Raw genomic sequence first — 24,966 nt, 5'->3', positions numbered from 1 at the left:
CAGTTTAGGACTGAGTGACATCAGAGGTGCTTTTCAAATAACAGTTGCTGGATTGTATTTTACTCTTATAATGGTTCTTAAGAGTAGCAGACGTAGTTACCATCTAGGCTGACTAAAAAGTCATCATATGGTGCTGAGTATCATAAAATTACCTAGAAAAAAGGGAATTAATTATCCTTGGGTTTGGGGGTGTCTTACAGCTGCCCTACCCTACCCTTTGCCCCCTGCAAAGTCCTGCTGGTTTCCTGTGACTCAGTACTGTTGGGTGTGCTGAGCACCAGCTGTTTCCCATCAGAGCTTTGTTTCTTAGGGCCCCTTGCTCTTATCACTAAAATCCGGGAAAATAAACTCTCTAACTAGTTTGATAGCTTAGAAAACCAACATTACTTTGTTCAGTGCTGTGGTGAAAAAATTGCCAAAAATTGGGTCTTAAAGAAACCTGCAAGGCAGGCATTCTTTATTACCATGCCGGATGCATTAATTTGTGTTTCCTGGGATCCTGTTACATATTCATGACATTTCAGAACACTAATTAGCATATATACATATCCTTATAAGGTGTCTGAGAGGCTTCATGGAGGATCTCTGGTGGTCATCTGGAGCCCCCAAAGTTCTAGGTGACCGCTTTATGAACTCCTTTGAGGGTATGCGCAATCTTTTACCTTGCTGTGTAACCGCACCTCCTTTGCTTGTTTGGCTGGTTTCTGTAACCACTTAACCCATGGGGAGTGGCCATGAAGAGGCGCCCCTGCTTCACGGGAGAAGCTGCACACACTTCAAGAAAGTCTGTAAAAGAATCTGCCATATGAAGTGATTGACTGTTAGTCATGTATCTCCAGGTCAGCTAGCAGCTTAGCTGTCAAATCTCGCCTCAAAAAGCAGGATGTGTGTTTGCAGATGGTAAATTAGGCTGGTAAAAGCAGCACCATGGCACCAGGAGTAGCTCACCACAGAGAGCTTGGTTTGTTCGGATCCTCTGACCAGATTCCGGGCCAAGGCAGATAAGCCTTAACAAGGCAGAGCATCCTGCTACATATGATGGTGTGAGACACAGTGGTCATGTCTTAGAAGGGGCCATAAATCATCAAAGACCCTTGAAGCACCCCTAGGCTAATTTCTGGGGCCTTGCCCAAGAGGACTGTGCATGACCCACAGTGTTGCATCAGAAAGCGTAAAACTTCCTGCCTCAGATGAGGTACCTGGGTGTTCCCCCCGAAATGAATGTATATTAACCCACTGAACTTTGTGTTTCATGGGCTTTCCCCACCTGTGATGGATCAAGACTGCAACCATCACTTTGACCAACTGAAACGGAGCTAGGGCCTAAAGAGTTAACTCTCAATACTGATCTGGGGACCCTCCTGCTCAGAAGAATGTAATGCTTAGCTAGAGACAGAAACCAGGGCTTAGGGATTAGATGGTACCGTACACCAAAAGAATGCTCACACACCTACATAAATAAAGATAGGGTAAGAAAACGAATAGATAAGGGGTGAAATAGGGACTTGAGTCCAGTCTTGCAAAATTCACCATGGAGTCAGCGAAAATCAAGAAAGTTGAAGAGTTCAACCGAGGAAGAAGAGTGAAAATACAACCCCGTGAGGCTGAAGAAACAGGAACAACCACCAAACATCACCCCAAAAAGACGACTCCACCCCAGACTCCACCCAGACTCCTCCTATTATGAATATTATAACTAGATGTTGCAATTATAAGAATATGTATGTGAAAATGTTGTAATCCCTCGTAGAAATTGTATATAATCATGTCTCTTTTCACTGAGAAGGCAGAGCAAGTTTGTCCAGCGCGAGCTGGCTTGCTCTCCAATGTTGCCTAAATAAATACCTTGCTGTTTAAAGGCTAAATTCTGTCTCTAAACAGTTCCATTGTGCCTTATCTCTGAGCTGTGTTTGCACAGAGCCTTTTCTGCTCCTTGCCCCACCAGCAAGGAGGCTGGGGGTGCACAAGGGGTTGGGGTGATACATGTGGGCCAGCTGACCCCAACCGACCCCAGGGATATCCCAGACCGGGTGCAGTCATGCTCAGCATCCAGAGCAGGGGGCAGAAGGGAGGGGTGGATGTTTAGAGTGGCGTTTGTCTTCCCAAGTCACCATTACATGTGCTGGAGCCGTGCTGTCCTGGGGATGGCCGAACACCTGCCTGTGATGGGAAGTGGGAATGAATTCCCTGGTTTGTTTTGCTTGTCTGTGCAGCTTTCTCTTTCACTATTAAACTCCTTTGTTCAATCTGCGAGTTTTCTCACTTTCACCCTTCCAGTTCTCTCCCCATCCCACCAGAGGGGGGAGTGAGCAAGCAGCTGTTTGGGGCTGAGTTGTGGCTGGGGTTAAACCACAGGCAGGAATGTATTTTGCAAGGCTTTGTTCATTGTTACAAGGCTTTATTTGGGCAAAGGCTCATCTTGGCAAAGTTAAAGGATTTATAGATAATTATAACTAATATTAACTGATCTGGAAGTTTTAAGATTATTAGATATATCATATGTGGTACTCTATTGAAAGGATGGCTCTTAAATTGGCCTTTTTGTGTAGCATTGGTAATGGTGTTGGAAAAAATCTTTAATTGTAGCAAATAGTGCTTAGTCTTGTGAATTCCTTTAACAGACAGTGCCTAGTCCTGTATTCCCCCATGTGTGGAAGTGAATATCTTAGCCTTGAGAATTAAGACTGTGCCTGAGCAAGAGCTGATAAAAAGGCGTATCTTGGTGAAGCAGAGCAAGGCCTGAAAAGCTAATGTAGTGTAGCAAAACAAGACCTAGAGAGTTAACTTAGAATGCATGCTCTGAGCAAAGGCATAGGGAACTGAGTTTCAAGAACAACGGAGATAAGAACTCATTAAGGAATGCTGAACACATTGACCCAAAGAACATAAAGTAAAATACACAGGAAAACAGAGAGAACCAAAAATGCTAGCATACACATAAAACAGACATATGGAAGAAAAACAGAGGGAGATAAGGGAAAGGAGAAGAGTCAAAGCCTAGGCACTCTTGCCGAATATCAGAAACTCCTGCCAAATACATGTGAAGTGAGGCACAAGAGTTCAAGAGTTCAAGAGTTTACCTGAGTAAGAGGAGTAAAATCAAGACCCCTGAGGCCGAAATAACCGGATGTACCACCAAGATACTCCCCAAAATGAAGACCGTGCCCCTGACTCCGCCCTAACTCCACCTGTTATGAATATTATAACTAGATGTTGCAATACTATGAATATTCATGTAAAATGATGTCATCCCCTAACAAGAATTGTATAAATATTCCAGCTGTTCACTGCCTGCTTTGGAGCTCTTTTGTCCAGTGCGAGCTGGGAGCTCCCCAGTGTTGATTGGCAATAAATACCCCCCTGCTTATAGACTAAAAACTCTGTCTCTGAGCAGTCTCTCTGTGCCTTTTTGGGGCATAAAATTGGCATCATTGGCCAGACCACATAGGTGGAATGCATTCAAGGAGAAGAAACTGTTTTTAGGAAGCTGATGATCATAAAAGGATGATTTGAGGAATGGAATGTTCCCTGAACAGCAACCAGAGACCCTCAAGAAACCCCTACTCTAATTTAAATGAGTTCTGAGAAGTCATTTAAATATGTTAAAGAATTCATGGGAATGTTTAGCATATATGTATGAGCTCCAGGAAATGTAATGAATGTGTATTAGTTACATAGATATAAGCTGATGCATTAGATGCTGGGGATGTGCTGAGGATGTGCGTGTTAGGAGGAGAGATCCCCTATGAACCCTGCGCTGAATAAATGCCTGCTTTCTAATAGTGAAATTACAGTGTTAGAGACTGCCAACAGAAGCGTAAACTAGTCTTGATTATTACTTATGTCTTAAAAAAGTTGAAAGTCTCTTGAATGACCTACAGGAAAACAGTTTAAATCTCTTTTTTGTGTCACTGCTGAAATTCAGTTTGTAATTTTGGCACCTTAATTGGGACTACTTAACTTTGAGTTAATCCTACAACTGAAGAATATGTGAATAAGAATGTCATGTTCTGGTTACTGATACTGTAGTCTCTGAGGCCGTGATTTTGGGGCAGTGTGATGTTGGTTTGTTTTGAAATAGGCCATGATAATTACAGGTAAGATTGTTCTAATACCTGAATCGTAATTATGATTTGCCATTTCTGTATGTTACTGCCAGTGTTTGTTGCTGTGTTTATCTAGACTGCTGGAGTTGCAAACATACTTAGAAAGAGAAATTTATGTAAATTTAGCTAATCAATTAATATGCATCTTTCTAGGCACAAAGGGTTTGTGGCCTGGTCATGGCACAACATTGTAACTTTTGAGTTTTTAGCTTCTGCTTTTATAAAACAGCAGGAAACATGAAAGAATAGAAGAGCAAGCACTTTCTCCTGTTAATTTACCTCTTTGTTTTGTTGCTTGTGTGTAGTGGGCTGTATTCTATGGGGTTTTGAATTTATTTTTTCCTCTGCTTGCATGAGAGGTTTTCTTGACTGTTGTGTGTATCTGAAAAGTTTTTTTCTTTCATTTTATAGGAGGAAAATGGCTCAAGCTACTGCACCAGCAGCATCCATCCATGATGAGGAATCCTTAGAAAGCAGAATGGTGGTTAAATTCCTCATGTCAGGACTTGAGTCAATGGTTAGTAGAGAAATTAATCTGCTGCATCATAACTCTGTCTTAGCATTTGCAGGACTACAGCAGTATATTGCTTCCTGCTGGGCAGCAGGAAAGGTGGATTGTACCTTATTGTGTGCTGTCCAACCAGCCATTACTCTGTCTCTGCTTGTGGTAAATCATGCTAACAGTCATCTTGTTTCTTGTTGTGGTGGTTGTTTTAAAAATTATTTTGTTGAATAAATAGGAAATATTTGTTGATTGCTCAGGTACAGCGTGGTTGAAAGGAAAGAGTGTGTTCTGATCTTTGTCATCTGTTATGTGGAGTGAGACACTCAGGATGATTAACATGAAAGTGATAATTTCACATGAATCGATGTCATAAATAATTTTAATTAGAAACAGTGCAATATCTGACTCTAGACAAGGCCTTAATTTCACTAATGCATCTACAGCGCTTTTTAAGATTTCTGACGAAAAGCATTCCAGGTGTGTAAATTGTGCTTTGCTACTGGCTGGTGTTATGTTGCTTCTAGTACCTTCTGAAGGTGGATGCTGGCAGCATAATATCACATACATTTCTGTTAACTGTATCTTAACTATAGTAATAAAAGCTTTTTCTTTTTCTAGTGTAAAGAACTTACCAAGTCCAAGGCAGAAGTTGCCTGTATTGCTCTGTATGAAACAGATGTGTTTGTAGTTGGAACGGAAAAAGGAAGAGCCTTTGTCGACTCTAGGAAAGATTTTCAGAAGGATTTTGTTACATACTGTAAGTTCCAATGTTGTATTTTTATATGTCACAAGTTGCTTAATGTATATTATATAATACTAAACTTTGTGGAGGAAAATTCTGTCTGTTATGGCTGCCTGCTATAATTACGTTGGCTATGGCAAAACCAGCCATTTAAGAACATAAAAATGATCAGTAACAGTCTTGTTTGGAGTTTTATTTCAACAATGGCTGGAAATGTTCATTTTTTTCTTAGATAATGTGACAAACTAGTACAATAGGAAGTATTAGACTGCCCACCCTCACAACACCTGCGTTTCCTAGTGCACGTTAATTTTATTTTGTACCCCCTCCTCCAAGCCTTTTTTTTCCACTTGTGAAGGCTGAGGTGGGTGCACTGAACAGGTAGAGAAGTACTTCTGTCAGCTTGGATGGTCCTGATTCTTCAGGTCACTTCATGTCTTATTAAAGCAGATGCAGAGTTTTGACGAGATAGTATTTTTTCATGTAGCTTTTTAATATCAATTTTATTTAGTAGACAGAATTTAATGACTTAAACTCACATCTGCATTACTTTTGTACTTCTTGAAGTACATTTAGGGTATGTTTTTTGTTTGATTTCATTTTTATAGTAAACCAGTGGAATTTTTGTGTTCATAAAACACATCAACTATGGGACAGTATTTTTAGGAGTTAGGTTTCAAAGATTCAGTGACTCTTTGGGGGAGCATTGATATGCTCATTTAGGAAAGTGTTGGTGGTATACCCTGCCTAATAAATAGCAAAATGTACATTTACCTGCCTAGGGAAAGGGAGAAGATGCAGGTCAAGGGTGGGGTATGATAGAACAATCAGTCTGAGAACAACTGTAAAATGTTCTGGCTTGACTAATTAAATACTTGGGAAGCAACTATGTTTAGTCTGTAGCAGAAACACTTGCTCCTATAGATGCTTTTGGTGCTAACTAAAATTCTCCTGGAGGCTCTGTCTCAAGGTCATTTGGTTGTGGTAGGACTCGATTTTTTTGCCACTGTCCTACTGGCATGGACAGTGACTTTCTGTGCACTTACTTACTCCGAGGGAAGTCACCACAATGTTACATTGTAACAGATCACTGATACCAAAATGTAGAATTGCAACCTGATTGTGGAATCAAGTATAAGATGAATAAGTTTCTTTTTTTTTTTTTAATATTTTACAGGAGCAGTTTTCTGGTACTGCTGTCTATGAAAACTGCTGAGTAATGGGCAGGGAGTTCAATTTTTCACCTGATTTCTTTTTTGGTTTTGTTACTTTAAGGGATTCCCTGAAGTCTTAGCTACTGTGTTTTATTGCCAGTACAGAGGTATCATGGGCCCTGATATACTGGAGACTTTGTATACTGCACACATCTATTGGTAGGGAGTCTGAAATTATGGGGATTTGGTGTTTGATCTCCTGGCTAGATCTGTATTTTAGATTTTTTACTGTGGGAAGCACTGGCTTCGTATCCATCCTTGTGTTTGGCTCTATCAGACGTGGTTTCTATAGATACGTGCAGGTGTTTAAACCCTGCATCAGTTGTGATGGTCCTCATCCTTTGCTTTATTGCAGTTACAAGGTTACTCGTTCTCCTGTGGTGGTTTTGTACTGTCAGGCTGACAGGATTAAACAATATCCACTTTGAAAACAGTGTTTTCATTATGCTTCTTGTAGAACATCATGATGTAGATCTGTGTGAATAAGGCCAACTATTGTCTGTCATTGCTTTCATGGTTTCACTAAGTGTGCATCTCCCATGCTTTTAGGGGAGTTTTGATGCTGGAGGGAACAGTTCCTTTCCCCTCGCACCTTGTTTCTTCAGTTGAATATGAAAGCAAGCAATTGTCAATGTTAGTCACAATTTGAAGTGTTTTTCAGGAACCCAGGAAGGACACAGTTCTTTGTGTTTCTAACAAGTTAGAGTTGGGCCCTTTTTGTTACTTTATGATTAAACCCCTAACTTTATGACTAATAAAAGCTTTCAAGTTATTCTTACCTTGCTGTTAGAACTAAACCTTTAAAAATTCATCTGTGATGTCAGTCTCTGGAACACATGGTGCTGACAATATTGAGAATTAGTTCTCCACTTGTGTGGGAATCTTCATTTTTCTTTAAATATAGAAACAGAAGTCTAGTTACTAATCATGCCTCTGGTTATGTCTGACTCTGTGCAAGCCAGCATGTATCTCCAGTCTTCACTTCTGTTTTTTCCACAGCTTGTTAGTATAATTTAAGTAAGTATGAAGGCTCAGGCTTCAAACATGCTGCTTATTTTTAGTAATAAGTATAATTTAGTGGGCTAAACTGCTAATATATATATATGAGGTTTATGAAGGAAGTAGCATGTACACTTTTTAGCAGTATAGGGCTGATAAAAATAATAGCAATTCAGTGAAAGCAGCGCTGGAGTTTGGTTTCCTCAGGCTTTCATTCATGATGACTTTCATCCACATGGCCTCCCTGATGCCTTGCTGCAGGGCAAGGAGGAGCCCTGCCCATGTCTCGTTTACCTTTTCACCTTAAGAAAATGTGTTAGAAATGAATTATAGCAATGCTTTTTTCAATTTCAGTGTGAGTTGTGTAGTGAGTGTTTAAAAACCAATCTACAGGCATTAATTATTTAAAACTGAGTCAGATAATGTATTTTTCTGAGCTGTGCTTAATGAAGATGGCTGCGAGCCCTGTTACAGTGAAATGGAATGTTTCAGTTGGTGTAGAACTGTATGTGCTTGTATGCAGAACATATGACTTGGGTAACCTGCAGTGTCAGATATTCTAAGCCTGTGTAAGTTTGTATTGTATATAGAAAGAGTATGTTCTTCAAGCACTTGCTCGTATTCAGCATATGGACAAGCGTGGATACTTGTGCGCTGTTAAGTAATCAAGGTCATACATGTCTTGCCCTAGCAGTAACTCTTTGTTTTAGTTGCTGTCCCCTGCGAAAGTGTATTGTGTGGTCCTCAGTTCCTCTTGCATGACCTTGGCAAGATGAAGTGCTTTCGTCCTCTCTGGATTGCTGTGGAGTTGTGGGTTATCAGCTGTCCTGAACAGGTGACTTATTCCTGGGGTGTCTGAAGAATGCTGTTCCCTTCATGTGTTCTTCTTTGTCATCTTGGCAGTTTCCCTTGAGCTCTGTGGAATTCATTCTCGTTTGAATGCGAGCTGGAGATGGTTTATAAAATAACCAAAAAACCCCCCAACACCAGAGGAAGCCTCATCATCTCCAAGCTGTATTTGCCTGTCAGAAGGGAACTTTCAGAACAGTTTCCTGACTCAGAAACACCTTTTCCGTCATCTGCTCTGGACTTTTAAAGATATTTACCCAGCACTGTGTGTTCCATCTCATCTGCCAAGGAGATGATTCTTCTCCAAGAATCCTGGTTGCCTCTGCTAGCATTTGCATTGGTACTGGCTGCTGCAGCATCCATATGTGGGCTGAGGGAAGCATAATCCTGCTAGTTCTACAGCTTCCAGCCAGCTCTCCCAGTTGTGCTGCTTTTTTTGTCTTTGGTGCCAGGGCTCTGAGCTCACTTGCGTGAGGTGGAGCAGTGTTGCATCTGTAGACAGTTCATCTTGGATGATAGGTCTTTATTTTTTGGAACCTTCATGTTACTTCTGGTGGCCTTGGGTTTCCACACTGATCTTAACAGTGCATCTGTGTGCTGGTTTAAAGGTAAACCAGCAGGGGAAATGAACTCAACTCAAAAGAGAGATTATAAGTCAGAATAACAATTTAATAAAATAATACAATAAGTATGATTATACAGACAATTGGTTTTAACCCACAAAACCCAAATGTATAACCCAGCACCCTGGGGCATGAACAGAGTGGTGTTCTTTGGGCCCCCTGAGTCCAAAGTAAAGGGAGAGGGGGAAAACCTGTTGGTGAGAGTGCTATTGCAGTCTGGTTGAAAAGTGGTGGTTGCAGTCCAGTCAAGAGTGGTGGTTACAGTCTGGTTGAGAGCAGTGATCTACAGACTTCCTTTGGATCCCACGAGTGCTTAAAAAAGTTCCAAGACTCCAAGATTATATATTCTCCAGTTCAGGCAGGAATGCTCAGTACTTCCCTCAGGGCGGAGAGTTCCACAAAAAGAGTGTGAGGACAAGGAGGCACCCTCCTGTCTTGCAGACCTCTTAACACCCAGTTTATAGCCTGAGGAGTCAGGCTGCTCTGGGCAGAAGGTGTAAATAGTCTATTGATAACAGTTTCTGGGAAATGGCATGGAAGGCTATAGAATACACAGCTTTGGGTTACATCCATCCAGTGATGAACTGGTCCCAGCTGTTCTAACTAGGACAATCTGGTATGGGCCAGAGTTGGCTTCAAGTCCTGCTAGAGACTTTGGCCCAGGGTCTTTTGCTCTGCTTACCTGTGCCTCCATGTCCATCCAGCCACAGGTTGCAAGAACTTCTTGTAGCTTCAGGAATGTTCAGAATCTGAATGTTTTTAATGAGCACAGCCATTCCTTCTGCTCAGGATGAATGAATGGAACACAATTCTCCAAAGACCTTATGGGAAAAATTGCTCATCTTTGGCTCCTCAGTATCTTTGGTATGTGAATTACCGTTTCCTTTTGGATATACTCCATTATCTGCAGGCAAATAAAATTATTCTTACCATAAACTAGGCTACCGTGGACCTGATTAAAGATCTGCAGTAGGCTTCTGTGTCGTTGAATCCTTCTGGCCTTTGAGCAAACAGAACCATCAGGAATGGTTCTGGGGAATTCTTATTCTGACATTGTGCTCCCTTATGTCTGTGACTCTGCAACTAATGTAACGGTTCTGCAGTTTAAAGGGGGATGGAAAAAGCAAACAAAACCAGAACCTTGAAAGACTAGATCTTGCCGGTTTAAAAACCAAAACACACTAAAACTGGCAAGTCTCTCACAGGATTGGTAGTTACTCGAGAGTCTCACTACTTGTGATACTACTTTGGCCTGCTGTAATTTTCATATGAATACCTGAAATTGGCGGTTTTGGACTCATAGTAGCTTGTCCCTGTATCCTAGAGAGTTCTAAGCATCTCTTACTGAAGTTATACCATGTCTAGTGTCTTGCTATGGTAGATGCTGGCTTCCTACTCCATACCCGTAATTATAGCTTTGCAGTGATTGTCCTCACTTCAGATTTTGGCTTCCAAAGAAGCTGCTGTATGATCTCTTCTCTGTGGAGGATGAACTTTTTAGTTCAATATCCAAGAAGATTTCAAATGCATATATGCTGTGCTGAGCCCCTGACAGCTGGAAGGCAAGCTGTATTCTCTGGGTATGCTTTCATCAGAGGTGATGGCTTTGCTCAGCTTGCTTCAGGAGATCTCACAAGCAGTGAGTACAAGCTCTGTGGTTGTGGTTGTCATGCTCATGTGTCTCCATGACAACTTTTCTGCAGACAAATTTGTGGAACTGGCAGGAGTCATCCTCTGTGGAAAAGTGCATATGGACACTACGGCCCAAAGGCCAACTGTTTGTTTGCCTGTCATTATCTGTTTTGTGCTGTTCCTTACTGACAAGAGGTTCATGCGCTCCAAGTTGCCTAGCTAATACATTTTTTCCAAACTAGAAGTATTTTGTGAAATAAAATAGTCAAGACTTCTTTTGTGATTGAGGTTTAAAAAAATTTTATGACCATGGTGCAATTAGTTCTAATACTGGCAATAATAAAAGCAGTGGTAGCAATAGGGCCAGATGTACAAAACAACTTATATACCTAAAAATATGGAGCAAAGCTTCTGAAAGTCTCTGTGACATCCACTTGTAGGCATCTAAATAAATCAGTATTTTTGGTTTTAACTGTGTTCTCTTTGTAGGTGATCTTATCTAAAAAGCATGGTATAGAAATATGTGGCTTCAGTATTTTTTAACCAAAGCTCAGTAAAGTGTATAGCATTGGTATAAATATAAATATAAATTTTCCCATGATGAAGCTCTGATTGGCATGTCTTGCTGCTTTTTTTTTATTTTTTTCAATGGATAAAGCTGTTTACATTTTTGATCTTGTCTATGTATTATCTGCATACTTTCACCTAAGCAATGCTCAACAGACTGTGGTACTGCAGACCAGAGAGCATCATGCACAGATCTGATATTTAGAATATGGTAGGTGGGAGTCAAGCTACAGTAGTGAGAAAATTTATATTAACTCAGTAGCTCTGTGTTAATTTTAGACTGGTGCTTAAAAATGTCTTTGAAATCTGCTGAGATAGCCCCCAACACTGCAGCTTGCTAGTTAGTGTGGGTACTGTTCTGCTAGTTTGGATGTAGTCCCTTCATGATACTTTACTTGGATGCTGCAGTAATGATGTAACTAAAGTATTAATACAATTGATTTGCTTCTTCCTTACTATTTTGATTACCTCTGATTGTACACTATCTTGTCATGCCTGTAGTAATTCAGAAGCAGTATCTAAATGGAGTGTTTAGCTTTTCAGCTCTAAAGCAGAATGTCTCAGATTTGAAACTGAATAGACTGAATCCCCTGACCTATATGGAAGCAGCCTGATACCTTTTCAAGTATTACTCTAATAACAGAGGTTATTAGTGAGTCAAACTGCTATCAGTTGTGTTTGTCTGCATTATACCTTAAGGACAGTCTTCATTATCATTTTCGATTATGTGCTATGGTATTATAGTGAAAATACCATTCTGAAACTAGCTGACATCTTTTTATATTGCTCAGAGCCTAATCCCTTGATACTAATACAGCTAGTTCAAAAATACCAGTTCTTTTTGATGATCAGATCTTTTTGCCAGTGTGGAAAATGATTTCCCACAGTCATTTTCTTTGGCCCTAAACTATTCTGTGGCCAGCTGAGACTTCTGTGGCTTTTACGCTCCTGAAGCTACAGAATATTTTGGAAGAAAAAGGAGACGTAAATAGTAAATCAAAAAAACCAGTAAGAGCCAGGTGGAGAACTAATCCTGACAAAACACTTACGGAGTTCCAGGAGTGCCATCACTGATCTGTTACCTACTTTAAATGCAAATTGGGGCTGTATCTGTGATCCTTATTTTAGCTTTGGTCAGCCAGTGCACTTCAAAGTATGTTACACTGCATGGAATTCATAGCAGGAAAAAAGGAAATAATTGAATAGTTGCTTTTTAAAGGTGTGACTGTCAAGATACTTTCCTGTTACCAAGCCAGAGCTGGTTTACACCTCTGTAACTCTTGACCTTTCTTTCATGCCCAGTTTCCTTGCAGCTATTTGGAAGTGGCCCCTTAAAAAAACCTCTGCTAAGAGTTTGTTCTGTTTGAGTATCTGCTGAAACAGCCTCTTCCCAGTCACTGTTAATGGGAACTTACTCAGCTGTGGCTCTCAGTTGTGTTCCTGAGTTTTCACCTCCCTTTTTGCAGCAAATGACTTGGAATAACTTACACTTCTGTCAAGGTTCAGACCAGCAGAGATAAATGGCTGCTCCTGGCCACTCTGACTGTAGCTTATCACCATTGCCCTGACTAACTGTGCTGGCAAACATGATGTATTTACTCCTGCCATGTCTGTCACTTGGTAGTTGAGACCTGGCATCTCTGGTGGTGGAAGGGATTATGTTACTGTTCTCTTGTCCTTTTTACATGACCAGGTTGCATCGTGCCTGTTTAGTGATGTGTTAATGCTAACCTGCCTGTCTCTGCTTGGGATTAAATAGGGAACTGTTTCCTAATCCATTTTCTTGGGAGAGGTGTGGGCAAGGTAACTGCTGGCTTTTTCTTTCCTACTTTCTTTCCTGCTTCTGCTCTTGTGCTCAGGCCTCTGTGTGACTGTAAAACCTTAGCACTGAGAGTTAGTTCTGGGGGTCCCTATCTCCCCAGGGTGGTACAAAGATGTCTGGAGTGCCCTGATTGCTACAGCTTATGAAATATCTTTATTTAATAAAAAGCATGACGCTTCAGATGTTCCTACTGGAAAGCTAGGACACTTTATTACAGACATTGTGTCTGCCACCAACGCTTCGGAATTCTGCTTTCCCAGTCTCCTAAAGTATTTACATTGTGCGCTGAAGCCTAGTTCGTATTTTGCATCTGTTTTTGCCTGACCCCTAGTTTTTGGGGGAGTTTTTCTGTTGTGGTTGTAACCACTAGATAAATTAACTGTACTGTGTTAATTTTTTTTGAATTTAAGTTTCAGTTACTTTCTATTTTGCATTTGCAGAATGTTGCTATGAAAGATTTGATCAGGTTATTCCTAATAAATCATGTGCTTAGCAGTTAGTTTAAAAATAATATTCGTAGCACTTACCCAGCAGCTGCAGTTGCAAATTATAAAATCTAAAGCAATCATCTCCGTCTGTCTTACGGTAAGAGCTGTGGGTTTTTTGCCATCGCTGTCTCCATTTAACCTCACTTAAATGGTTCAGCTTGCAATCCTCTTCTACCTAACCGTTTGCAATGCAAATAATATAGTTTCTGTACTGCATATTTTTCACATATTAATATGTGTTCATAATCTGAATTCCACATTAATAGTCTAGTCTCGATGAAAATAATTTTCCTATCATTTAGCTGGACCTTGTGGCCTGCTATTTTCTACTTTCTACTACTGCCCGCTTTCTACTTCTTGCCCTTTCTTTTTCCCCCAGCTTCCTGGACTGGTTAAAGGGCTTTACCTTAAGTGGATGATGGCCAGCCCAGCTAGTCAGGCATTTCTTATAGTTTCCTTTGCAAGCTCTTTCTCGTGGTATTAGGGGTGAATTAATCTGCTTTTCCTGAGTTTTACATTACTGGCAGTTTCTCTTGTTTTACAAGTCAGTTCACCCCTTTTAGCGAGTTCTCGAAAAGCAGCATGCATTTTCAAAAATTCTTCTACATAGTTAGATGCAAGTTATTTTGCCTCTCTTCCATGGCAGTGCTTTCTCTGCTTCCATCATCTACCTCTCTTGCGGGTCATGTGCTAGTCCGGATGCCTTTTCTTTCCAGCATCCTTAGCTTTAGCCATGCCCTGCCTAGCTCAGAGCTCCCTGGTGTTTTTCTGGGGTCATTTCAGAGCTGGGTAACTTGTACAGCTGGGTTGCTTGGCTTGATTGCTCCAAAGCTTTCGTGTTCTGTCACTGCCTAGCCAGCTAAGGGGTATGAAGTTAACAGCCGGTTTAAAAACTTACAGGGAAAGTTCAGTCCCATTTTCCCAGAAGCCACCCATCTTGATCCCTTGGAGTCGAAAACAAACAAAATTACTGGAGACAGACAATCTTTTTGAAATTCTATGGCTCCTAAATTCTGCCTCAGGTGATTTGCTTTTCTTGTAGATTAGGTGATTGTTTGATAATTATAAAATTAATTTTCTTTACTTTGAGGATATTTTCCAATTTCACAAACTTTACAGTGGTGGTCTTAAAAAGCTCACAGATGAGCTGGGTGGATGCATTCTAAACCAAACGTAAATGCTTTTAGCCACACACACATTTACTTTCTCTCTTTCATTGCTCATAGTTATGTTCATGCAGTAATTTTCCTTAAGCACATAGTAAAATATATCTATGTGAGTGTTGTCACAAAATCATTGTTGCCCTTAAGTTGCCTCTCAGAGTGCCTATGCAGGAGTCACATTCATACTCTTATGATTACTTCTTAGCTTTCTCTACCTGGGGGATTAAAAACCGCCTGATTAAAAATCATCTGATGTTTCAAGATGCCTTATGTGCCATGGGACTGACAGCTCATTTTTCTGCTGAAGCTTGATTTTTTGGTTTCTTACTCTATGGTGAGATGTGGACAGTGCTGGGTTTGACACTTGTCTACAATGTGACCCAGCAAGGCATGCTCTGCTCCACAGGAGAAATGCAGCCTGCCTTCTCCCAACACAGCTCTCCCCTTACCTCTGGGTCAGGTGCTTGGCAGACAGACACTTATGGCCTCTTTCAGTCTGCTGCACTCAGACTGTGTGGACCTTAAAGTAAGTGCTGAGCTGTGTTCTCTGTGATGAAGAGAGCTGTATCAAATTATAAGCAGCTGCTTCAGGCAGGAAGCTATAGCATCTGCCCATACAGAGGTCAAGGTTTAGCTGTCCGATTGCTGACATGCAACAAGAAAAAATTACCAAATTAAAATTTCATCATTTCAAATATTTTTGTTCCATCATAAACTTTCTTGTAAGAGGACTTTTTTTTTTCTGTAAAGTAACCTATTCATTTTATACTATATCTGTTTTATAAGAATGGAGATAGCTGGGAGATTCCTTTTCCAGCCAAGTGGTATGCTGGACTGTCAGACCAGGAGAGAAGGATATTCTGAATATGCAACACACCTGGATAGTACAAGAAGATAAGAGACACTTAGGTATATATGGACTCTCAGTGCAAAATGAGCATTGTTGGGAATTGGGGAATTGTAATCCTCCTGAATGTAGAAGAGTTTTTGCAGAGTAACTGGATTTCTCCTGCAGTATGCTCACAGCTGTGTAGAATGCTATTCTTCTACATATAACCATTCCTCTCCCTTCATGAGCTATTTACCCTGTAAATACAGCCCCCTCATCCCTCTTTACTACTAGATCTTGTTGCATATGTCCCAGGCACCCTCTCCCTCTTCCAAAGGTAGCCTGAATCCTGCTGCGGGCTCCAGTAATTGTAGCGAGGGTTCAGCAGAACCTGTGAAGTTGTGTACCCTCTAAGTGATCACGTGTCCTTCAGTGCTGCCAGGAGGAGTGAATGGCTGCTACGTTTGATCAATTGTGCAAGGCTCTCACAAATCTTGCTGTGCTTGAAAATTGATCTTGTTTGTCAGACTTGATTAATATTGGCCAAAAAATGTGGGAGAGATTAGGGAGGCAGATGCATAATGTAAGCTTAAGAAAATGGATAAAAATCATGTAATAAAAAATCCAATAAGGATTTCTCTTCTAGTTAAGAAAGAAAATTTCTCTATCTCTCTGTCTGCTTTTCATTTTAGTGTGAAGTGGGTAGTGTTGCCATTTTAATTTTGGTTTGTGTATTATTTTTAAAAAGTGTGGGTACACTTTTGAGAAGCTGATGGCAGTAAAGGCATTTTCAGTGAATCAGTTTCTTACATGGAAAAAACCCCACTCGAAAAGCAACATTACACGGAGCTGTAAATGGAAACTGGTGTCTCTTATCCCCGAGTCCACAGGCAAGTCTTAAAAACTGTCATTAATTAAGCACCTCTGTTACAGGTATATAATTATATCCCACTTCTGTGTTATTTTTCGTGTTCTGATAGGCCCTGTGATACTGCAGAGAAAGCAAAAGTTTCAGGCCTCAAGAGCTGGAAAGCTCAATGTTGCATGGAGGTGGGTTTCCAGGGCATGAAGCCGGATATGTGATCTGAAGAGGAAGGACAAGATTCTCTTTTAAATGAAGATATGAGCTTTTAAGATGATAAATGTGGTTCTACTAAAAGCATTGCTGCTTCAGCTCATTGCACAGCCCATTTGTAGTCAGTTGTTCAAACTGATGTTTGTTTTCTTGTGTCAGTGTAGAATTCAGATGCCAGGAGTCCTGGTGATGCACATCACAGTGTGTCAGGCTTACTGCTGTGCTGGCTCGTGGGGAAGTCATGACACAGCATCAGCATTGATCATGCTCTTGCACACAGGAACACAGATCTTCCTTGCCTTTCCTTCCAGGTAGGCAAGCATATCTCTGTTGTTTGCTGGATGATTCTCAGTAAATCTTTGCAAGAACTGAACGACGAGAAAGAGAGGCTGCCACCTGAAGCCATCCCTTTTATTTGCTTTTTAATATTGAAAGTGTTATTATTCCCTCACTCCTTTTGCAATGACTTTTGCTCAGAGACTAGAACCAGATGTAGGGCTGAAATCCTCTCTATTCTGCATGATGATGGCTTGTTTCCAACTCCTCCTATTTGGCAGTAAGAGGCGTGTACTTAAAATGTCCTTTGAAGGAGACAAGAGCAGTTGTGGCAGAACTCAGATCCCTTCTATAAAAACTTCAGTGAAGCACATACAGCATAAACAAACCAGAATGTAACAGAATTGCTGCATAAAATGTCATGCACAGCAGTAGAGAGCTATGGGACCCTCCACACTGGCATTTTACCTTTTCCCTGGTGACTCTGTTGGTCCTTCTTTTCTTGGCAGTTTTGCATTTTATTTTTACTGTGTTATCTTCTCCTGAGACTAATAGTGTTTTCTACTTCATGCCAAAAAAAGGTCTCCTTGGACGTGTCTCTTAATTCATCATTCTTAATCCTCGGAGGGTGATATTTACAAAGGTTGTAAGGAGAATATAGTTATTCTGGTGTAAATTCAAGTTTGCTCATTGCTTATGTACATAGATATGTGCATTTGCTTCTAAGGCAAATAAGATCTTAGGATTTTCTGGCAGGAATCCTTCCTGAGCATCTCTGGTATAAACTGGAGGGACTAGGTACTGGCAGTTTGAATAACTTCCTATTTTATTATTTTATTTTTGTCTATTTTTTATAAATAACTGCCAGGTGTTACAGAAGAGGACAGGGCTGCAGAACTGCAGAAAACGAAGACTACACCAGCTGAAACAGGGGTAAACAATCGCACAAGGGATGTTGTAGACCTGGAGACTCTTAGAAAGTCTGTGGAGGACTTTTTCTGCTTTTGCTATGGTGAGTGCTTTAAAATTTTCTGAAGAGCTGTTCTAGGTTTCTGAGTTTTTATTCTTTTATTCCAACTGGGAGGAAGAAACTGCACAATCTTAGCCTTCCAACTACACTGCTATTTTTAGAAACTTTTAGTAGATGTTTCTAAAAACTATACATATAGTGGTTAATTTGCTTCTTGTGTTTTGTGGGATGTGATTTCAGATTATTACCCAGTGTCGTGTTAATACCAACAGCACTTGGTTTCTGAGGAGATTTGCATCTGCACTTTGCTTTTGCTCCAGTCCTCTCCAAAGTTACGAGAGAGACTCATTCTTTTGCTAACTTGAGCCATCTTGACCTCAAAACAATCTCTATTTTTTTTTCTAGGTGAAGCTTTAGGAAAGTCAACAATGGTACCTGTGCCATATGAGAAGATTCAGAGGGACCAGTCTGCTGTGATAGTGCAGGGCCTGCCCAAAGGACTTGCGTTTAAAAATCCAGCAAATTACGATGTTTCAACCCTGAAATGGATTTTGGAAAACAAGTCAGGGATCTCGTTTATTATCAAAAGGTTATTTGCTCACTCTTTTGCACTAGTCTGTCCAATTCAGTTTTGTACTTAAATTAAGTAAAATTAATTTTAATTTTTAAATAGCTACATTGTAGGCTGTTTCTCTTAAACAGGAATGCACTCTCTGTAATGTTACACTACCAAGTAATTAATGATGTCTTTGCTAAAAGTGAGTTTTTCTTTCCATATTTCCACACAGGCCTTTCCTAGAACCAGAGGAACACATAGGTAAGTTACTGCTTACTCAGACTAAACAGAAACAGATTGCAATTTGAGTTTAGATAGCAATGTAGATAGAATATTTGGTCATGTCCATAAAGCAGCAAACTGTGCAGAAATTTCTAGACCGTGAGTTGCCTTACTTATGAAGCTATAACCTTTTCCTTTATGCATTCTACCAGGAGCAACTCATTAGAGATTAAATTCGTTCTATTTAATTTTTCATCTGTTTACTGAATTTAAGTTTAATGTGGATTGGATAGTATCCTAGGGAAGGGAGAACGGAACTTGCAAAGGACTGCATTGCATTTTTAGAAGTTGCCAAAACTTTGCAGTGCTTATATTCCACTACAGAGCTGATTTTGGCATTTATATTTAATTATAAAAATTAATTTAATTTTCTTAAGTGGCTTGCTGTTGTAGTTCCTATGAAAGCCTCTATATATCAAAAAAATCTGAGCTAGAGTAAGTTTTGTAAAACCCTAAAAGATTCAATTCTAGCTTAGGAGAAATCCCTTCTGTTCCTTTCATGGGATCATGTTGCTTTACTTGCTAAATGAATATATGTGAGGATTAATTTAAGAAAAGGATGAAGCAATCTCTGTAGGAATGTAATCAAAAAAGAAGAGTTTAATTTCTTAGGTGAAACAGAAGTTGATGCTTGATTAGTAAAATTAAAAATGTGTTGTTTGTGCTCAGTTAGAAGATTAGAGATTGGGAAATTACAAAGATTCTGCTAACAATATAGTTCTATTGAAAATGCAATGTAGGTTTTCAATGTAGTGAATGACATTCTAAAAATATAAGTTATTTTTGTCTAGCTGTAATTTAGGACTAAACTTAATCTATATGAAACTATCATTTTCTTTTAACAGAGTTTAGGTGAAAGACTTGTTTATCCTTGTTTCCCAAGATTTTCACTTAGCATCATGAAAGACATCAGTGCATTTTACCATGCACATCTGAATAGATTTTATATTGGTGTTGCTTTATAGATTATTAAGGTAGTTTAATGAGATCTTTCTCTCATTATCTGTGAATACAGAAAATATGCACATGTGCTTGTAAAATGTAAACAGGTTTTTGCTTTGTGAAATCAATGTTACATTTTCAATTTGTATTTAAAGTAAATGGAGTACAGGAAATTCAAATACTGTTTTTTAACTTTCAGGAGCTCATATGACAGATGCTTCACATTCAGTTATACCTCTGGGTGGAAGGTAAACTTAAAATAATGTAACTTTCTTTTTTGTATCAACTATGCATTTTCATGTGGTTTATCTATCTCTTGGTGTGCTTTTTCTGCCCAGCTGACCTTTAGATAACTTTTGTTTGCTTGGCATTATAAAAACATCTTCTCCTTCTTTGGACCATTATTTATGGAGAAACCGTTACAAGTTAAACAAATGGCAAAGTGTCTCTGTGGTTTAATTAGCCCACGGAGTGTTCTTAATTCACAGTTTGTCAGTCAGGGATAAGTTTGCCATATTTAATGGTATAACAGGGGGAACAGATATCAAGTTGCTTCCTTCCCCCTCCTCAGTTTGAAAAAAAACAAAAGTCATTTTTTTGGTTAGTAAATGAAGATATTATAGTTGGAATACATAAAAAATTGGTTAATGTGAAAACAGGCCTCAATTTTCTGTGCTTCTGTGATTGCTTCTCATTAAATGCTAAACATGATTTGAATATTTTGTATGCCCCAAAAAATGTAGGGATAGGAGATTCCTGGCAATTCGCATGATATGAGTCAGATAAGCCAATATGCAGTTTTTTACTTTTGTGTTCTTGTTGGAAATAATTCTGGGAGATTGATTTTACTTGACGGGTTGTAAAGCTTGAGGAACTTCCCAGAAATGTGATGTTTGTATTTTATAATGTCAATCTGCTTGATTTGGTTTTTTTTGTAGTTGTTCTCCTATTAAAGTGAAAATGGAGCCAAGCGGAGATTCTGGTATGTTCAAAATTTTGCCCTTATTTGCAAAAAAAAAAAAAATAAATCTGAATTTAAGCAAAACTAGGAAGCTTAAATAAACAAAAGCAGCAAAAAGACATCTTTGGTGAGATGGAAAACCCTTTTTTTTCCTTGAAACTCTCCACTTTTTGGTTGGAGTTTTTATCAAATATTGAACCTTAGCTAAATGCTTCCATCTCAAGAGGGAGGAAATTTGTAATATATTGTAGACTAAAATAATTTATCTTTAAGTAGTTTTGAAAAGAGGAAATTCCTCTGTTTTGTTTGGGTTTGTTCTAATTCCAGATATCTTTGTCCCTAATGGGAAACAAAAAATCTTTGTTTATTTGTTAATATTACTAACATATTGAAAATAACAAAATGTCCATTTTCTAGCCAAAATGGAAATAAATAAATAAATACCAAGATGTGTTATTTGTTATTAAAAAATTGCCAACCCATTCCTAAGTTGCTTTGAAGATAACAGATGATTCCCCTAGCCACTGTGATCTGTGGCAGAGCAATGCTTAAGAGTCTGCTGGGAGGTAAAGGCATGGATAACCTCGTTAAAGCCAGTGAGGCAGCAAGTGTGCTGGAAGATAAGGTGGTGACTTTCCTTTTTGTTGGGTTGGGCTGCACTACTCACTTTCCTATAAGAATTAAGTTTTTGTATGTAGTCCAGTTTCTTGATCTAGTTCTTTGCGCTTCACAACTTTAAATTTGTGGTTTAGGAACCCTATGTGGTTAACATTTAGCCTGACATACACAAAGGGTTAACTTGAACTTTTTGCCAAGTCAGTCCCAGCTCTTTCCTATGCTGCTTTCTACACATTTTCTTTTGTCAGAAAGTTTTGAAAACATTTTAGAGAATGCTGTCAAGGCTTATGGAGGGGGTATGTGTTGCTCTGTCAGCAGTGCAGTTTGATGCAGGCTGTATCTGAACTTGTCTGCACAGAGAAGTGAGCAGGAGCAGTCTACGAGTATTTTCAGCACGATGAGTAGTAAAATATATTCTTTTTCTGTGGTAGCATGCAAAAGGAAGGAGCCCATTTAAAAAAAATCTTCAGATCTGAAATAGCATCTGCAGGGACACATTTAGTTTGTAGGGAAGCATTTAATCCTGGATCCTTTCGGAGGGTGACCAGACTGAAACATAAGAAACAAGCAGGTCACCTTTTCACCATTGTTTTAGCTCAACAAATGTGTAGTGTCTTTTCTTCTTTTTTTCTTCTTTTTTTTTGACAGAGACCAGCAAGGATCTTGGTGGGTGCTGTTGTTTGGGTTTCGTAAGAATCCGCTTATTACTGTTTTCCACATTTCATTCCTTTGTTGCTAATACAGGAATTTCTTCGGAAACGGCAACAGTACCAGTGAAGGGGGAATCAGATGACCCTGACTACTGTAGATTTAATATCCCAGGTAATGATAGTAATTTTCATATGTGTTTATCTCATGAAAGGGTTGGTTGCATAAGTGTTGCTCTCTCCACACCTCTCCGTTTACTTATTTTGGTCATTAAACATGCAATTACATAGCTCTGTTAGGATACAGCATTTCCATGCTGCCTATCATTTAAGTTATTCTGAAGAGTGCCAAAATATCCCGCAGCGTAACCCAATGCCATCTGAAGGGAGTCTACTCTGAAATTGCATCCTTACAAAATAGTATCCATTGTTCTGCAGCGTATTTATCTGAGCTGAAAAATCCCAGTTATACAATATACTTCCATAGGGAAGTCTAAGCAGTGTGGATTTGAAGGGGGGGATTTGAGTAGATTGGTAGAAGTGATAGGGTGCTCTGAGTTAAAAGAGATATTCCCATGTCAAGTCATGCCAACTTCCCTGGAGTAAAGCAGCTTCCCCTTCATTCTTTGAGTAGCTACCACTCTGATTCAAGCCAAAGGTTTTCCAAACTGTAGAGAGCTATAAACTCTGGAGTCATATAGGGGTTTGTGTGTGCGTGGTGGTGCTGTGCAGGAACTGAACCTTCAAAAACTGCAGTTATTCTGAGGTGTGTTCCAGTATTGCCTTTGCAGAGACATGCTACAAAATAAAGCAAATGGTCATAGTTTTTGCTAAAAATAGCCTACAGCTCATCCTTCCAGTGTAGATGCAGGAGAACCAGAGCATTAAACGGTAGGATTTTAGGAGTGTTACTTTAATCAGTTAAGTGTCATTTGTATGCTGGTTTCTGCACCAGCCCCTTTTAACCAATCTGTCTGTAGCATTCAAAAGAGCTGTTATTATGAAAAGCAAACAGCCTTGGACAGTGTCATAAGTTATTTTAATCTCTCTGAATTTATGTATTTAATGTAGGTAGAAATTTGAAAGGCAAAGAGTACTCCTTAGGAATATAAATTTTACAAACAAGAAAGAGATAAAGCTGATTAAAAATTCATTGAAAAAGGGCAGAAACATCAAGATTTTGTGTTTTAAAATTAGTTCATTAACACCAAAAAAAATGAAAGCCTGCTGTTCTGCATGAGTGTCTAGTTGTTCAGTAGTCCAAGAAATGCACACACCTGACAGTAGCCCCTCAACATTTTTATTCTGTTGAACCAGGTAAGTAAGGACTTATAGATACTTAATATTTAACACAGTCTTTCCGAAGTTCAGCATTACAGAAAGTATGAAATGAGAATATAGTATATGAAATTAAGAGTTACTTGGCAAATTTCTCTATAGGTGTTTGTTGTGAGACACCCTTTAAAAGTCCTTCTCTTTATTCCCAAGCAGGCCCTTCCAAGACATCAGACATGGATGAAAAATCTGGTCTTGCAAAAAGCTACACAGGTAGATCTTTTAGTTGTATTTTTCTTGTTTTGGAAATTGAGTATGTGAACCCTTGATTTGCAATAAGAGTGAGGGTATTGGAACTAAAACATAAAAAGAAGTGAAAATTTCTGTTGCTTTAATTTCCAGGTGTTCAAGTAGAGAAACATATAGAAGAGAATCTCATTTCTTCCTTTTATAAATTCAGGACTGAGCATCAGATTTATCACTAGTGATTTGTGTGAATAGATATGTTTCTCAAGAAATTCAATCTGTTTAAAAATTGCTTATTAAGTTTAATAAAAGTCTGCTTATAAATTGTGAGTCCAACTTGATCATTTCTCTCCGTTGAGTGTGAGATGAATGGGCACAAACAGAAAAAAAGTAAATAGGAAGTCTGTGTTTAGTGGAAGCAATTCCTTACTGCATCTCAGCAATAGCTGAAATACATTTACCCCAAAATTGTGCAATGTTTTTCAGCTTCTTACAGTTTGTATTAAAGATACTGCTTTCCCCATTTCCAAACACCAGAAAATACACACCTGCATTTCAGCATGTTAATTTCTTCATAAACTCGGAGTACTCCGGCTGCCATGAATTTTTAAGATTCAGAAAATGACTATTCTGTGTGTTGTTCATGTGAACATTATACCTCTGGATTTTACCTTGTGAAAATCCTTACATTGCATAGTTGGAGTTAAAAGTTTCTTTGGACATTTTACTGTAGTATCTTTTTTTCCTTTATATTTGTAAAGAAAGCCATGAGTGTGGCTCCATCTCCATACTCCATCTTACAGAGATCTGAAAGCAGATGCTCTTGAAAATGCACAAGTGCAGCATTACTGTGCCAGAATAAGTGAAACACGTTCCTTCATACCCTGCTACTTAATGTTGGTATAGTTTCTGATCTAGCTGCCTGTAGTTTTTTAAACTTTACTGCAGTTGAATATAAATTGCTGTTTCTCACACGGAGTGTTGATAGGCCTAATCCTGTTTGTTTTGTTGGTGCACATGGCCCCAACAAAAGCCTTTGTGATCATGAATTTCCCTCCCGTGTTTCATTGTTGGCCTTGCGGCCTGTTATGGTGGTCATTATAGTGCAACAGCCAGAGGCTGTGTAAATGGTAAAGAAATGCATAATCTGTGGTGGCACACAGCCTTTGTTTATATTTTCAGTAATCCTTGATAACAAAGAGAAAAATATTTATGATTGTATTAATCCTTCTAAGCCAAGAACAAGGGATTTCCTACTGTCCTTGCCACCGACTCTGCACTGCTGCACACGTGGTTTAGCAAGTGTAATCCTCACCTCCTTACCCTTGTCTGGAACTGCTTCAAGGCTTTTGGTAAAATATCTTTGCTTCTACTTTTGTTGCCTGCAGTGAGTGCCAGGGGTTTCTCTGACAAATGTTAGTTTAAATGCAGAATTGTGGAGTGTTTCTTTAAAAAACCCTTTTCTGTGTCCATCATTCAGCAGCCCTGTTTTTCCCTTTCAGCTTCCTCTCAGCATGACTCGTCAGAAACAAGTGAGGACTCTGAGGCTGAGTTCTCCAATGAAGAAGGTCAGTTCAGC

At 39.3% G+C, this 24,966-nt stretch overlaps 1 protein-coding gene across 7 annotated transcripts in view; it reads left to right on the top strand.

Annotated features, from left to right (window-relative positions):
- The window catches only part of GTF2I (general transcription factor IIi), a 94,064-nt gene that overhangs the window by 6,194 nt on the left and 62,904 nt on the right, over nt 1-24,966 (top strand). For 5 of the 7 annotated variants that reach the window (XM_017824053.1, XM_017824050.1, XM_017824052.1 and 2 more), the window contains exons 1-10: nt 4,055-4,097; nt 4,518-4,623; nt 5,230-5,368; nt 17,759-17,902; nt 18,266-18,449; nt 18,649-18,677; nt 19,840-19,888; nt 20,579-20,622; nt 21,964-22,041; nt 23,355-23,414. In XM_017824053.1, the coding sequence (XP_017679542.1) occupies nt 4,060-4,097; nt 4,518-4,623; nt 5,230-5,368; nt 17,759-17,902; nt 18,266-18,449; nt 18,649-18,677; nt 19,840-19,888; nt 20,579-20,622; nt 21,964-22,041; nt 23,355-23,414 (871 nt within the window). In that variant the 5' untranslated portion in view covers nt 4,055-4,059. Of the gene's footprint in view, nt 1-4,054; nt 4,098-4,517; nt 4,624-5,229; nt 5,369-17,758; nt 17,903-18,265; nt 18,450-18,648; nt 18,678-19,839; nt 19,889-20,578; nt 20,623-21,963; nt 22,042-23,354; nt 23,415-24,966 lie in introns of those variants that run through there. The other 2 variants (XM_017824049.1, XM_017824051.1) reach the window with 2 other exon arrangements.

The sequence above is a fragment of the Lepidothrix coronata genome, unplaced genomic scaffold (assembly GCF_001604755.1).
Source record: "Lepidothrix coronata isolate B3197 unplaced genomic scaffold, Lepidothrix_coronata-1.0 Scaffold108, whole genome shotgun sequence".
NCBI classification, from domain to species: domain Eukaryota; kingdom Metazoa; phylum Chordata; class Aves; order Passeriformes; family Pipridae; genus Lepidothrix; species Lepidothrix coronata.
Note: the sequence above shows the minus strand (reverse complement) of the source record. Positions and strands in the feature narration are given on the sequence as shown.